Source organism: Protopterus annectens, chromosome 12.part0 (assembly GCF_019279795.1).
Source record: "Protopterus annectens isolate FY-2018-M chromosome 12.part0, PAN1.0, whole genome shotgun sequence".
In the NCBI taxonomy this organism is placed as follows: Eukaryota; Metazoa; Chordata; order Ceratodontiformes; family Protopteridae; genus Protopterus; species Protopterus annectens.
Genome location: NC_056746.1, coordinates 1539487928 through 1539504979, shown reverse-complemented (window position 1 = coordinate 1539504979; position 17052 = coordinate 1539487928). Strand labels below are relative to the sequence as shown.

Genomic DNA, 17052 nt, shown 5'->3' with positions numbered 1-17052 from the left:
ATTCAAGTGTTGTCTCCCAGAATTATTTAAAAAGTACAGTATGCTATTTCTTAAACTGTGAACTGCAATGCAAAATGACATAGCTCCAGGCAGGACCCCAGATGTCACAGCTCCAGGTCAGAATGTCACAGCTTCAAGTCAGGCCTCACATGTCACAGTTCTAGGCTAGACCCTACATGTCACACCTCCAGTCACTGAAGAACAGTTCAAGTATTCCAGAATGGTACTTGTAGTGCTTAAGTTAATAGTGGGGCAGAGCTGGGGTGAGGCCAGGAAGGGGCCAGAGGTAGAAAATGGTTATAACATCCCAGTCACCAAATTTTGTTACACATCTGAGCCTTTTCAATATGTTCATAGGTTCAAAGTGTCATAGGTAAGTACTAGGCTAGATGCCCTTGCAGGTCATTTTAAGCCTAGCCAACCTCCCTTTTTGTGCTTGAAATAATCTATTCCATTTGGTTACAGATTGGCCTTACCCATCTCATGGTTGATAATTATATATTAGCCCTAATAAGAATAATTGGGATCATACCATAGCTAATTGGAGAGGACCCATGCATGGGATAAAGCATTTAGGAGCTACTCCTAGCATACATTTTCTGTTTACCATCCATAGATCTAAGTTGAAAATGGACAGAAATTAACTTTGTTTTTTGTGGGTAGGGAGTCTGTTCCATAGCAGTGGTATCTTCTACGATATATACCTGTCCCTCCAAACCTTTCTGTTGATGCTGAAGAAGAGGTGTAGATCCATAGATTGAGTATTTTTCATACCATTTGACTTTCTGATGTGCAGTAAATCCATCAGTAATGGGAATCCATTAAGTTCAAACTTTTTTTCTTTTCTGAGGTCTCAAGATGTCAGCACATTTGTTCATCTTCTGAAGATGTTTTACCAAGAAAATTGTAATTTATTAACTCAGTTTTTCTCTAGAACCAATTAATTTAGTTTAATAGCCTGTTGTTCTAAATTGGCTAACTTTTTCCAGCATCCTGTTTCTCAAGTAATGCTTCAGAGTTTGAAAACAAGCAATGGTGAAGGATGACTGAGCTTATGCTAAGACTACATTGATTAGAATGTAACAGTTTCTACTCAGTGTCAGTTGTGAAACCCATCTGGTACCAAGGAGCAGATAGATGAATAAGTTAAGTTTATATATGGAATATACATGATTAGAATAACATCTTAGCTTTTCATTATCATTTGCTTTACAGGGATCATTGGAGCATCACCAGTACCAAAAGAAATATTTAAGAGGATTATGACTGAAATGCATTGTAAAGAACTTGCAGTAAGTAGCCAACTTTGAATCTCTTAGGTGAAAGAGCAGAATATTATGCTGCAAAGGGTCTTGCAGAGTTGTTCAAGGTGCACTGAGAATATTGTAAACTTTAGCATTTTCCTTCCACTTTTTATCAATTTGTTGCAGGAAGCGAATTAACTGCATACACACACTAGACAAACAGAATGGGACTTAATCATGGTTAAGCTGTCTTGAGTAGTGCATGCCATGGTTTTGCACTTTGGATTGAACCTCAAAGGGTTACTTTCTTGGAGTGTGTGTACATGTACTCTGATATGTGCCACTCTAAGGTGTACACTGAGAAACTGTGAGTGAATATTCCTGGCATGTTGTTCTAGGTCATTTCACTTAATTAATATTCAGTGAATCTCACGTAAGTAAGGTCATCTGACAAAATGATTCTCTTAATAGAAGACTACCCTGGAATAATCTTTGCATGTGGTGAGGGGAATGGAACCCCTTGCAGCCATATATAAGGAAATTATGCACTGTACTCTGTTGACTTATATAATGAACTCTGAGACATGTCTTTCAACTTTCCCTGATTTTGCAGAATGTTGCTGATTTTGCCTCAGATTATTTGCCTGTCCCCCGAAAAAACTATTTGATTTTCTTGTAAATCACTGCAGATTACAGTTGTTTGATAATGCCAAACATTTGAGTTTCATACTTGTTACTGCTCACAAACTACACATTGCTACAAAACCTGTTGTTCTGTTAACAGTTTTAAAAATTGTCCCTTATTTTAAACTTTTGTCTCCCATTAATTTTGGCTTTGTCCTGAACTCTTGAACAAAGAAGGTGAGAATGTTGCTTTGCTTAAATCCCCCTAATAGAATATCTCTTCAGCAGATTACTGTAGCAGTATCAAACAGCTGACAAACAAAACTTTATAAAAGTTTTAGTTATTTTAGTTACAATGAATGATTGAGCTAAACATTTCAATAATTCCTCCAGGAAGACAGCACTGTATCTGATGCTTAGATGATAGTTTGCCTCATATGGGAGTTTCCCACTGTGGATTCTTCAGGAAGTTTTCTCGCAATAGCATCTGAATGTCTGTTTTTCTCCAGACTAATGCCATAAGTCAGTGACTGGTTATCTAGAAAGTATACGTTGTTAGCTGTTGCAGTGAATCAGGAATATTTCTGAACTGAAATATGTTGAATAATTCATGCTGAACATAATATTGAAGATTATGATCAAGTCTCCTATTATAATCAACTTTTGTTGTCAAGACAAGGATGTCAAGAAATTTACCTTGGGTCGACTTATGTAAACCAAAAGAAGTGAATCTTAACATATTTGGTGAAAACACACAAGAGTTTGGATTGGAGAGATACAATCATATTTTTCTTTGAGTGCATGGAGTTTTATCTGCTCCATTGACTACCAGTTACCCAAAAGAAAGAGCTGGTAGATAGGAGCATGAAGCAGTTTACAGCTTGAAAAGTGTAAAGCACTTAGCAGTGCCACACAGACAACTGACAGAATGAAAGTGACCTTCTGAGAAACTAATGGCTTTAAAAAACTGTTTGGGACTTAGCTCTGTCATAGTCGTTTTTTATATAAAAAATTTCGTCACTGTTCTGTGGAGGCTGACTGGCTGCTCTTATGCTTTCACATGGGACTGGATCTTAACAGCACTTAGAGGTGCATGACAAAACAGAGACATTATAAAGTAACTGAACAACCATTCAGGGTTTTACTGACTGTAATCACACCAAAGCAAAGAATTATTCTGTAGTAATTATATATATATATATATATATATATATATATATATATATATATATATATATATATATATATATATATATATATATAGGTCTACTTCACATAATCGAACACCCAAATGTTCGACTTTCATATGGCCGAGACCATATGATCGAACATTTGAACATTTGAAAATGTGAAAAAAAAAACTAAACAGTGATAGCAGGGGGGCAAGTCCCCCTGCACCCCCCACTATTTAAATATACCAACTCCAAGATCTCACTACATTGCAGCAAAGGGAAATCTTCCCATTCCGTGCTCTATGAAGATCCCCATTCAGACTGTTTTGAACTTTTAAAAGTTCAATCATATGGTCTTGGCCATATGAAAGTAGAGCTTTTAAAAGTTCGACCTTCTGAAGGGGACCTATATACACAGTACTTACCAACATAAGTGACAGGTGCTCCACACCTGAAGTAAACTCCTCGTTGGTCAGATCTAACTATAAACTAATGACCCTAGCTATCCATATCGCGCCCCAACTCCCCACTAAGGAAACCACAATAAAAAACTTTTCCAAAGCCAAGTTTGTGCTACTTAAGGCAGAATTGGCCAACTTCACAACACCCATGCAGATGGACAATACAGTTACTACTGCCGAATCTTATACAAACACACTCTATAAGCACCTACACTGGTGCATGGATCGTGCCATCTCTAATACAACCAAGACGCAGTCTTCTAAAAAAAGGAAACCAATCTGGTGGTTCTCTGCTATTAACAAACTCTACAACAGAAGGAAGAAACTGTTGCAAAAGAGAATAAAATCCCATGAGTAGAGGAGCTCCCTGGATAGCCTCAGCAAGAAGCTGGAATCTCTCATAAAATCCTCCAAAGCGAACTATGAAAATAAGATTGCCACTGACTCTAAGGACAACCACAAAGCATTTTACAACTATGTCAAGAATCTCAATGGCAACATCCAGATCTGCTCTGAGCTACAGCAAAATGGCACGAATTTCACAAAACCAACTGATATCACCAGCATCATGGCTGACAGGTTCAATGCCAACTTTACCCCTCCCCCTCACCTCCTAAAGGGCCCATATCCATACTGGAAGAGTGCAGTGTCCCTGCAGTCATAACAGAACAGGTGAAAACTATGCTATTGAAAGCCAAAAACACAGCATCCATGGGACCGGACAATATCCCTGGCTGCATTCTACATGAGCTTCAGAATGAACTAGCCCCTCACCTAAGCTCCATGTTCAATCATAGCCTCTCGACAGGCTTTGTGCCCACTGAATGGTGCATAGCAACAGTTGTACCACTCCACAAAGGGGGAGCCACAACATAACCTAGGTACTATCACCCTATTAGCCTGACTAGTCTGGTCTGCAAGGCCTTGGAGCATATTATCGTGGAACTCATAAACAAGGATATTGGTAACTTCCAAACTCTGGGCCCCACCCAGTTCAGATTTGTGAAGGGCAGATCATGTCTCCTGAACCTGATCGCCTTCTTTGAAACAGTCACCAAAGCTGTGGACGAGGGTAAGGCAGTCCACACAGCCTATCTCGACCTCGCCAAGGCTTTCAACACCATCCCCCATTCTGGCATCATAAATAAAAGTATAAATCCTTACATCACAAGATGGGTCACCAACTGGCTCACAGACAGAACCCACACTGTAAAAATTGCGGACTTCAAATCTGACTCCAAACCTGTGACAAATGGAGTAACAGAGGGTTCATTCTTGGGTCCCTCATGTTTGGGATTTACTTCTCTGAAGTACAGGCCAACACAGAGGGTCTCTGGCTGGCAAAGTTTTCAGATGACTACAAACTGGGTGCCATAGTTGAGTCCCCAACAGACATGGATATCCCGCAAAAGGGCCTCACCGAGACTGATGCCTGGTGTCAGAGCCATGGCCTCAAGCTCAACACCAAAAAATGCATTGTCATCCCCTTTGGTAAAAACCCCATACCCATGGACTACCACATAGGTGGCAGCCCACTTAACACTAAAGGTGTGATAAGAGACCTTGGGACTGTAGTGGATGGTAGCCTCGCCTTTGATAATCACATCACCACAGTAGTCAGGAAATCCTTCTATGTAGCACACCTCATCATGAATGGGTTCTCATCCAGGAAAAAAGAAGTCATTGTCCCCCTCTACTCGGCCCTCATCAGACCCATTATAGAGTACAATGCTCTATTTGGAATGTACTTTACAAGGCATCTGCAGCAACTAGAAAGGCGACAAAAATACCTCACAAAGAGGATTATGGGACTCAGTTACCCTATGCTGACCACCTCAAAAATCTCCGGCTTTACTCCATAATATATCGCCTACTCCAAGGTGATCTGCCTAACATTCAAAGCTATGTCAAACCCTGAGCTACTGGACATGCTACACCTAAAGAAATCCCAATCCCTCAGAGCCACATGCTCTAGAGACCTAAACCTCGTCACCACAATTAACAGAACATGCTGGTGGGATAGATTCCTGTCCCAGAGACTTCCCATATCCTGGAACAAACTACTTATCTATGTCAAGCAGAGTTTGTCACTAGCACTCTTCAAGAAAAATCTTGATGAGTGGATGGGTAATAGGAAATTCACCCCGGGAATCACATCAGTGGCCCTGCTAGACAGGGGCACAGGTAAACAGCATCCATGGGTGGCGAAAACCAGGGAACCTTGTTGGCTAAGCTTACATAGGTCCTAGGGCCGCTAGCCTAGTACCTACCTATGAACCTATTAACCTATATATAGATAGATATAGATCTATATAGACATATATATATATATATATATATATATATATATATATATATATATATATATATATATATATATATATATATATATATATATATATATATATATATATATACACATACACATATATATACACACACACACACACACACACACACACACACACACACACACACACACACACACACACACACACACACACACACACACACACACACACACACACACATACTTCACTGACCTTCATACCCATGAGAATGTCAAACAAATCTATATAAAGATAAGCACATTAAACTCCATAGAGGAAGGTATTCATTAATTAAATGATGCAGTTTTAAAAAACTCAGTATGAAGTCAGGTTATCATCAGCTGAGAAATGGATAACATGATGATAAAGAGGAGGCTGAGTGTCCTTTTTATTCAGGAGACAAGACAGATGGGCAGTTTCAGCAAAGATAGAAGGGCAATGCAACAAAGACACTTGTTTTGGGATCCAATCTACTACTCAGGGGGAGGACAGACTAGAAATGATGTGAGAATTATGGTAAGGGACAAGCTTCAGAAGACACTAATGAATCTCATTATGCTTAATGATGGACTCATGGCAATTAGACTACAGTGTAAGGTTAGGGCACTATTCATAATACCAGCCTAGCTAGGCCTAAGTCCAGGGTTGTGATAACAAGGGAAAGGATGAATTCTGGCAGCAGCTGCAGGACCTAATATATAAGGCTGTACAACATGAGTTGGTTTTGATAATGGGGGACCCGAATCCAAATATCGAGACAGACAGAACAGGATATTATGGCTGTCTGGGTCTATTTGGCAGGAGCAGCAGAAATAAAGGTGAGGCCCTTCCAAACTTCTGTCTGGCAAATGGCTTGATGGTGGCCAATGCATGTTTCAATAAGAGAGACAGTCACAAGATCATATATGAGACTGACCAATATACACCCTGGGTAGACTTCCTCCTCGTAAGAAAAAGGCATTGGGGTAGAGTCAGAAATCTCAAAGCCACCTCCAGTAAAAAAGCTGAGCTACACTACAGCATAAAGCACTGGACTAGGCTGAAGACTTGGAAGGTGAGTGTAGAGAAAGCACAGGAATTCAAGGAATTACTCAGGGCTCTAGCACCTCAGGAAGAAGCAAAAATAGGTGGAACTGAAGACATATAACAAGCTTCTCAAAACAGTGAAGATTAATGAACAATTATGCGTCTAAACCAGGTATGGAAATAAGGTACGTAAGGAAACCTGGCTGAGAAATGTTGAAGCCCAGGAAATCACCAAAAGAAAAGACTTCAGAAAAAAGTGGGAGACAGAAAAGATAAACCAAGTTAAGAAGGAATATCGGTTGGCTAGCAATGAGGCTAAGAGAGCAGTTGCAATAGCAAAGAATGAGGCATCAGAAGCTTTCCACCAACTTCTGGAAAGTGACTCAGCAGATGGCACAAAGAAACTGTATCAGATTGCAGGGCAAAAACAGAAAGACAAAGAAGATAGTCATCATATGCCCTTCATAAAGGATACCAGCAACATAACAGTTAACTGCTCAGATTTTTGCAAAATGTCTAGATTTTTGTCTCAAAGTTTTGGTCTGTTTCTCATAAAAGTGTGGTTTTCTGGAACATCAATAGCAAATAATTGAGGATTTAAGTCAGAAACTAATAGGAATTTAAGTTTCAGACTCCATACTCTTCAGAAAATGTGTGCTAATGTAAAACCTGCTATTCTGTCAACTTACTAATTTTGTAAGAACAATATTTAAAAATTGTCCCTATTTTGAGGTATTTGTCCCCCATTATTTATGGCTATGTCTAAATGTCTTGCTCTAAGAGATTGAGATGTATGGCCAGCAACAACCTGCTCACCAATCCCATTAAAGGGAGATGGAAGGTATACTTCCAGTCATATCTCTCCTCTATCCAGATTTTCACAGAATGTCCAGATTGTTGTTGCATATTTTAGTCTGTTCCTCATATAATTTGCAGTTTTCTGGAAAATCACTGAGGATTGAATTCAATAAATAATGACACATACTTGAGTTTCAGACTTCATTATGTTCAGAAAAGTCATGCTCACACAAACATTGTTATTCTAGTAATTTTCTATAAGCAATATTTAAAATCTGTCTCTAGTTTTTGGCCTTTGTCTCCCCATTATCTTAGGCTTTGTCCAGATTTTTTGCACTAAGAGGTTGAGAGGTATGCTTCCAGCACCTTCTGAATAAAGGAAAAACAAGAGAAGCTGGACTACTCCAGATACAGCCTATGATAAAAAAAATAAAAGCCCACCCTAGAAGAAGTAAGCAATAAGGAAAATTAAGTCAGGGAAAGCAACACATAACTCAAATGAGGTCACAGCAGATATGATTAAAATGTTGGGTGAGTTAGGGGAGAAATGGCTCCAGAGTATTCATAGCAGTATGGAGAGAAAGGCATATTCCAGATGACTGGAGAGTAAACATTCTAATGTCAGTGTACAACAACAAAGGGGACATTCACAAACGTGGGAGTACAGAGGTATCAAACTCATGTCACACTGTATGAAAGTTCTGGAGAGGGTGATTGATAAACAAAAATGCAGAGTAATAGAAAGTATGATAGGAGATTAGCAGTTCAGATTCAGATCAACATGTTGCATGAAAGACCTGATGTTTGCAGTGAGAGATATGTGAGAAAAAGCTAAAGATGAAGAAAGAGTCTAACTGGACATTCCTAGACTTGGAGAAAGCATATGAAAAGAAACCTATTTTGGGCAATATTGCAAGGGTTCAAAGCCCCAGAAGCATTGAGAAGATTATTGCAGGCTACAGTGTTCAGACCAGTGAGACAAGTATGGACAGTGTTCAGACTCATAGCAGTGGGTGTGCATTAGAGTTCAGCTCTGATGAAAAGTAAGGAATACCAAACAGTGGTATGAGCAGTACTACTGTATGTACATAAACCTGGGCAGTGAAGGCAGAGCAACTGAAGCTAGAGGTGATGGATAAGTGCTTGAGACTGGTGGTAGGATGCCCACTGAGAGACAGATAAAAAAATGAGGACATCAGAGCAGAAGTTCAAGTAGCTCCAATTGCAGAGAAACTCAAAGATAATACATTAACAGTTGTTTGGGTGCACACACAGGAAAGCAGAAGACAATCTGATGAAAAAGATTTGGGACAGGTAGAAAGAAGGCAAAAGGAAACAAGGCTAGCCGCAGAGAGATAGATTGTGTGAACTGACAGAGAGATGGCAACAGTTGACAAGACACTCCGACCGCATATAGCAAATGGGGCAAAAGGGGCCGATGATGATGATGATGATGGAGTTATCATCAATTGGAATAATATCCAGAAAGTAGAAATATTGCTACAATTTCAACTCATATAGACTCATTAGATATGAAAGAAATAAATGTTTCAATGTATCTGAAATAAATGATACAAAATGTGAAGAACTGCAGTGATATCATTATAGCTGGCAAATCAAAACTGAAACATGGTTAGTCTAAAGTATTAAAAAGTCATTAAAATGAACTACTATGAAGAGAAACGTGGATTTGAAAAGTCAGTATTGAAATTCTATAGGTTCCTACTTTCAAAAAAAAATGTCATCAAATCCAAAAAAACATGAAGGCTTTATACAATGCATTTCTAACAATTAATGCAAAAAGAAATGAAAGGATTGTTAGGCATGTCAAATTATATCTAAATGTTCATTAAGAACTTTATATATATCTATATATATATATATATATATATATATATATATATATATTTACTACATTTCTGAACATTTTTGAAAAAGGCAGTCATTCTGAATGGACAGATACTAGAAAGCATTCACTGTATTAGAACAAGGTTTACATCCAGATATGTCTCCCTGCTGGTTAACAAGTCTTCAAGTCTTAACTGGTCAAAGTGATTGATTCCTTGATTTTAACTGAAGGATGTTCAACTCGGCAATCAATGTTTGCCATAAAATATTACTGCCAATGTGTTTTCTATTTTAGTGTTGGAAGTAATATGCTGTGTGTTGTCTTTTTTCTGTTTTTCTCCACAGTTACTGACTATGGCATTAGAATATTTAAATAAGAGACATAGGATGCAGGATGGAGGATAGATTGCCCCTTAGGAAAACATACCTTTATATCTTATTCAGTAGGTTGAAATTTTGGCTATTTTATTTAATCTGTCTAACACTTCAGCCACCTATAACTCTAGGAGATGAAGGGGGAACCTTCAAATGCCATCATTCCATAATTCATACTAATGTGGGAAATGTGCTAGAAGCTAATGCAAGTTTAGTAGGTCTACCAATAATTCCAATTCAAATGTAAAGTGACAAGCAGAACATAACATCATATAGATCACTGAAAGATAAAGAAAAAGAAGCTCTTAATACGCTCTATAATTGTGAATATTTTATGTGTGTGTGTGTGTGTGTGTGTGTGTGTGTGTGTGTGTGTGTGTGTGTGTGTGTGTGTGTGTGTGTGTGTGTGTGTGCGCGCGGTGTGTGTGTGTATTTTTTGGAGGGGAAAATTTAAACAAATACTTGCCCAGAAACCACACATTTAGCAACCCCAAGTCAAAATCACCCACTTAGAAGTGAAAACTGGTCAAAATTAGTACAGCCTTATCTAGTCAGAATTTATTATAAAAGAAAGGAAGAGAATATAGTTGATTACACCTTCAACATCCATTAAAAGCTGTGGTGGTGCAGTGGTAGCATTGTTGCCTCACAGCAAGAGGTTCTCCTGTTCGATCCTTGTCAGGAGTGCTTTCTGTGTGGAGTCTGCATGTTTTCCCCACGGTTGAGTGGTGTTCGAAATACATGTGTGAATGGGTGTGCCTTTGCTGAAGGGTGGGTGTTGGGCTGGCAACTCGACACCATAAAAATCTACTGCCATTTATTAGTGGACTGGAGTTCTGCTGTGGTGACCATTAACTGGGAAAAGCTGAAAAGACAAACAACACCACCTTCAACATCCATTGAATACAATGCCAAAGGGGAGGGTCCTGATATAGCAGCTGGAAAATAAATAAATATGATAGTAGATGGTGCACTGCTAATGGCTCTGGCTTTGAAATTAAACACTGAAAAGCAGAGTGTTGCAGAATTTGAAACATTTCTATATGAACAGCACACAGCAAAAAGGAAATAAAGTGAAGCTGGTTCTGAAATTTCTTAAAAATAAAACATGCAAATATAAAATTAAAGGAGATAATTATTTGTTAAAAGGTTCAAGGTTAACAATTCCAAAAACACAAGGAGCTCCGAAATGACTATAAATATTGTTCATTTGTTAGTAGTAAAAAGGCCATGGTTATAGAGAAGATATGGCTACCAAAAATGGAAGACATAGAAGAGAAACTGCTGCTTGACTGTTTACTTTTCTAGAGCAGTAGTCTGCAAAATCCTGGGGTCTTACCCAGAAGTCAGAAATACCCAAAGCACAAAATTTATTTATTTTATTTTTATTTTATTTTTATTTTACATTTGTTGACCGGGCTAGTCTGGCTGGATACATGTCCATTTTCAGCAGAGGCCCGAGGAGAAAAGCTCCACTATATACTAAGTACATTACATAAAAAAAAAAAAAAAAAAAACTCTATATAAGATAATAAAATAAACAAAAAAAAAAAAAAAGAAAAAAGAAAGAAACAAGTTTACAATAAGCAGTTCATTAAATATCCACAATGTACAAAAGTACAAACTTTAAATCTCAAAACAGTAAAAAAAAGCAAAACTGAGGTAGGATAGAGAAGAAAGAGTGGAGTGGAGGAAGAGAGATAAGAGAATTCAATTCATATAATCAAATTTCTTTTCAAGAGTCTTTGTTTGTTTATGTATCCTCCAAATCATTCTAACTACTTCTATTTTATTTATTTGCAGTTGGTTTACCAAGATAGTCCATTGGGCCAAGAAGAACATGTTTTCAATGGAGTCCTAGGGAGAAAAGCTCCAAAAAATTTAAATAAAAGCTTTTGTTACAGAAAGTACAAACATACTAGTAAAATCATTGAATTTAAACATACAATTTCTGAAACAAAAATGACACTCAAAGTTTTGGTTACATTAAGTATAGAATAAAAACATTGCATTTAAGGAAATAATTTCTGAGATAAAAAGTCAGCATTGTAAATCTAGAGTAGTTATATAGACATGAATTGGTTCCTGCTAAACCATATATGAAATAGGAGAAGTCAGAGGTGAAGAGAGGGGAAGAGGTTATGTGGGGTGGGAGCAGAAGCATTCCCACCGAAATATAAGATGTGAGTGAAGTGAGTTTTTAAAGGAAGAGAGGTTTCTTGTGGTATGGATGGATGGTGGTAGGAAGCTCAATTGATGTGCAAGGGTAAAGGATTGGAGATTTTTGCCTGGGGGGGGGGTAGGTTTAAACAGCTGAATTAGATTTTGATTATTAGATCGTAAGAGTCTATCAGGGAGGTGCATTTTAAAGGTAGAGCATAGGGAGGACAGAGGGAGAGGCTGAAAATGAGTTTGTGTGCATGAATAAGTTGAATATAGGTGCGATAATTGGGGAGCTCTAACCAATTTAATTTATGAAAGACTACACAGTGATGGGTAGAAGACTTGTGGCTAGTGGCAAACTTGGCAATTTTATAATAGCAAGAGGAGAGTTTTGTCTTAAGTGAAGAGGAAGACGAATGTGTTTATTTTTATCATCAAATTAATAACATACAGTATTTATCATTATTCGAGGTTTCCCAATATGCCAGTCAATTATATGATTCTAGCTTTATACATGATTTTTCCCAGTGGCAACCAGCATCCATTAAGTCTGATAATGCTCCACCATTCAATAGTATCCAGTTTAGAAAGCATTATGAAAACCAAAGACTAAATCAGTGAAAAGTTACTTTGTGATGGTCTTAAAATCCTTAAAATAATGGTATGCTAAAAGGGATTAATGGCTTATACCATCACTCAAAGAACTGACAATATTAGAACTGTACCTTGGAAGCAACATATATTGACCATATTTGGAGGATACATAACAGAACAAGAGTAACCTCTGCAGAAAATTGATTATTAAGTATGAATTGGAAAAAAGTATCATATTATTGAGTCTTGCAATAAGACGGATAGCATGAGAAGAAGTTGAGACTTTGAAAGACTTTGAAGAGTAAAACTAAGAAATAAGCAAATCAATAAAACAATAATGGGTTAAGGTAATATATATATATATATATATATATATATATATATATATATATATATATATATATATATATATATTGAGGAAGTGATAATTTGTTGCAGTAAGGCAAGTGAACCAGAATAAACATTTACCTTTAAAAAGCCTGACATCGTGAAACAGAGAGTAAAACACTGAATGTGACCTGCTTGATCTGAGGCTGAATTATGGATTTTGCTCTGTAGGAAACAGGCAGGGAGGATAGGGCTGAGCAGCCAATGCTGGCTTGCTGCCCTTCCTGCAGAGGGAGACAGTCTATTATGCTACAGTGCCTGCACTTGCTGGAAACAGAGGTGCATGATGTGCAACATACTGGGAAAGGGATGCCTGAGTGGCACTGATAAGCCATGCTCAGATGGTAGCCCTCACTGGGCATATATAATAACATGTACACCTATAGGAGAAGACATTTAGGGTCTTGGCAACCTCAGATGTGCATGTCAGCTGCAGTAGCTGGATTAGGGTCAGAAATAACAATACCCTTAGATGACTGTCAGGTTAATGGCTTCCCACAACTTGATCTCACTCCAATATAAAATGATTTAGCCAAAATACTGTGGGAGACTAATAGTTGATAGGAAGTGGGGGATTAAGAAGATGGGAAAAGGGTCTAGTTAGATTGACTAAGTTATCCAAATTGTGAAATAAATACTTTGGAAGAGTGGAATGCAATGAATTATTGAGAGAAAGTTTTACTCTTCATCAAATACAAATCCTCTCAAATGTTTTCTTGCTATAACCTCCAGAAAGTCTATTTCCCCATACAATAACACTGCCAGTGTAGGGATGCCTGGATAAGGGAGAGTGAATTTTTGACCAACGTAGTGAATTAGGAAAAAAAATCTCACAGCAAATAATTCATGCAGTCATACCACTCAAACTCTGATCAAGAAAAATCATAGCAGTACCCATCAAAAATCATAGCAGAGGTAAGAAATAGAAGCACACTCTTATTTTTCAAACTAGAATCTCTTCTTGCAGTACCCACATTGAGTTACTGATAAGGAATCTCGGTATAGGCTTAATTTCATTATCTAATGCAATATGCATCTTTAGATATTTTTAGCTTTGAAAATAAATTCAATAAATCTAGGAGAAACAACACTAAATTTAAGGGAAAAAATCATAGCTCTTTGCCTAAATCATATCAGCTGATAGGTATCCATGAGGTTACCTAATACATAGCTTCCAATGGTTTTTGCTGGTGTCCTGAAAAAATCAGAACTGATATTGAAAATTGTGCAGTGTTCTTCAAGTTTTTTCTCCCCAGTGTAAATAAACATGCAGCTCTGTTATAAAATATGCTGATTAAATTACTCTCTTTAATATGAGCCTACTAGTGGAAGTTGAAGGCAGTAAAGTTTTATTAAAGAAGTTGAACACTTTTGTTCCTCTTATTTGGGAACTTCATTGAACTAAAAATACAAGTGTAACACATACTTAAATACAAATTTTAAAAATCACATCATAAAAACCAAGCATTAAAAAGACTTGCCCCCAGATTCTCAAATGCTTGCACAGCGTGCATGCTTAGTGTAAGAGGTAATGTTGGCAATATGGCGGCTGAGCGATCCACGTACATGCTCGTTTGATGTGCGCAAGCGCTCTAGCACTAGTGCTGCACGTTCCCAGCCTCCATATGCAAATTACCCCATTGGTAGGTGAAAACCATGCATATGAGGTAAATCTGCCATCCAGGAAGCTGGAATCAGAGCATGCAGGACTAGCATAATATGTAAAAATGTACTCGGTTAGTAATCAAGTACGGTTCTGCAAAATCCAAAACGGGGACATGACAGCTCCAAATAAAGGCTGCATATCATTGAGGAAACATGCCAATGGCCTATTATAAGGCCATTGGCATTGCAAACAATGCAAAATGTCCAAAATACAACTTTTATGTTATTACCACCAATCACGGCTGTTTAAGCATAGGGCAGAGGCATGCAAACGGGATTGGAGGGAAAATAAGTAAATAAACCTAAAGCAAGCATTCCAACTAAAATCAGTACTCTGCCATGCAAGTCAATGGCAGGCAAAAGACAACCTGGCCAGTGAATAGTGGTTGCTAAGGGGGGAGGCTCAATATGACACATGTAACTATGCATTACCAGGCAATCCTATGCAAATGAGGGGAAGGATAGTGAATCCCAGTTTCCACCAGCATGTGAGGCGGGTCCCAACAGTGTAAGAGTATGAATAGCCAAGTGCAAGACTATGAGGTAGGTGACATCATGGGTGGGTGTGTCAGGCATACTGTAAGCAGATTAGAGCCCTGTGGCTCGGGGTTGCTCCTAGCTTATCACAGCTAAGCCAGGAGGTGTGTCTAAACCTGCCTAGCACTTATGATAACGTGTAAGCAGGTGTGCGCCCCATGCACCGGGATCTACAGGAAGATAAAGGAAGTGAAACCAGGAAATAGCAGCAGTGTGCACATTGGAGTACATCAATTGTGCGGCACACCCCCGGGCTGAAACAGAAGGGCAATGGGAAGGGAAAACAGCAGTAGGAAGGTAATCAAGGGGTACTAGGTTCGCTGCCAGGTGAAACGTATCTGAACCAGCCAATTACACAGGCAGCAGACCAGCCCAGCCCAGAACACTACTATAAACTATGCAAACACCTACCCCTCTGTTTTTTCCCACACCCTACACCACCGGTGTAAACAAGCAGGGAACTTTTAACACTCACAACAGCAAAATGTTAGGGGCTGCAATAGCTATCATACAACTTGTGGAAGAGGCTGAGGGTGGTGAGGATATGAATGCTGCTGACTATCCCACAGTGAGGAGACAGAGAAAAGTGTACAGACCCAGGGTAACCTATCAAGGGCTACATGAGCAGGAGATAGTGGAGCACTATAGGGTGGACAGGGACCTCCTACAGCAAATTATTGAGCTGTGCCGGCCACATCTGACACATAGAACTAACAGAGGGGAATCCATCTCAGTGGATACCAAGGTATGTGTAGGCCTAAGAATACTAGCTACAGGTAGCTTCCAAAGGCCAACTGGGGATATGATGGGGATTTCACAGGCATCAGCATCCAGGGTACTCCACCAGTTCCTGGATGCCATGTCAACACATGTCTGTGAGCATGTATATTTCCCCATCACTCGTGAGGCATTGGCCAGCAATATGCATCTCTTCCACCAAATAGCAGAATATCCTGAGGTAGTGGGTGCAATAGACTGCATGCACATATGCATCAAAGCATCACCTGGTGAGCAGGGTAGGGTCTACATCAACCACAAGGGCTTCCCCTCCATCAACTGCCAGGTTGTGTGTGATGCCCAGGCCATAATACTGAACATGTGTGCTGGCTGCCCTGGAAGCTATAATGATTCCCACATCTGGCATCTGACGCAGCTGTACCAGAAATTTGCTAATGGGGACATCCCACACGGTCACCTAATGGGGGATGCTGGATATGCACTGGAGTCATGGCTGATGACACCCATCAGAAATGCACACACACCCAAACAAGAACTCCATAATGAGGCACACACACAAACAAGAATCATAATAGAGCGTGTGCTTGGGATGCTCAAGTCACGGTTCCAGTGCCTGGACACATCCAGTGGAGCCTTGCAGTACTCACCAACTGCATGTACCCAAATCATCCTTGTATGTATCATGCTACACAGTATGATCCTGTAAAAACAGCATGGGATGGGGCCACACAGCCCCCCACCATTGCCAAGGCCTACACAGGCACAGAGTGACTTGGAGGAGGAACAACCTGAGCCTGCCCCAGTAGGCAGAAGGAGGCATGCCCAGTATGCTCTGACCCTGGCAAAGAGGCAACGCATAGCACATACACTGACACGGGAGGGACCCAGGGAATAGCACCTCTCTCTGAGTCTCACATACAGTAAAAGGGATGCCAAACATTACACTACCTGTGCCTAACCATGCATAGGCAGTGTACTACATGCATCCAACATAGGCAGCCCTGCAGCACCACCCTCAATACTGGGACACCCACAAGATAAGGGACTGACACATGCCAGTCAGGAGGGGGGGGTCACATACCCAGCAACA

The 17052-nt window shown here is 39.3% G+C and overlaps 1 protein-coding gene across 1 annotated transcript in view; it reads left to right on the top strand.

Moving 5' to 3' along the window:
* Positions 1-17052, top strand: part of LOC122816306 (medium-chain acyl-CoA ligase ACSF2, mitochondrial-like) — a 1435169-nt gene that overhangs the window by 732169 nt on the left and 685948 nt on the right. Inside the window, exon 10 of the mRNA XM_044089039.1 lies at positions 1216-1292. Within this exon, the coding sequence (XP_043944974.1) occupies positions 1216-1292 (77 nt within the window). The remainder of the gene's footprint in view (positions 1-1215; positions 1293-17052) is intronic.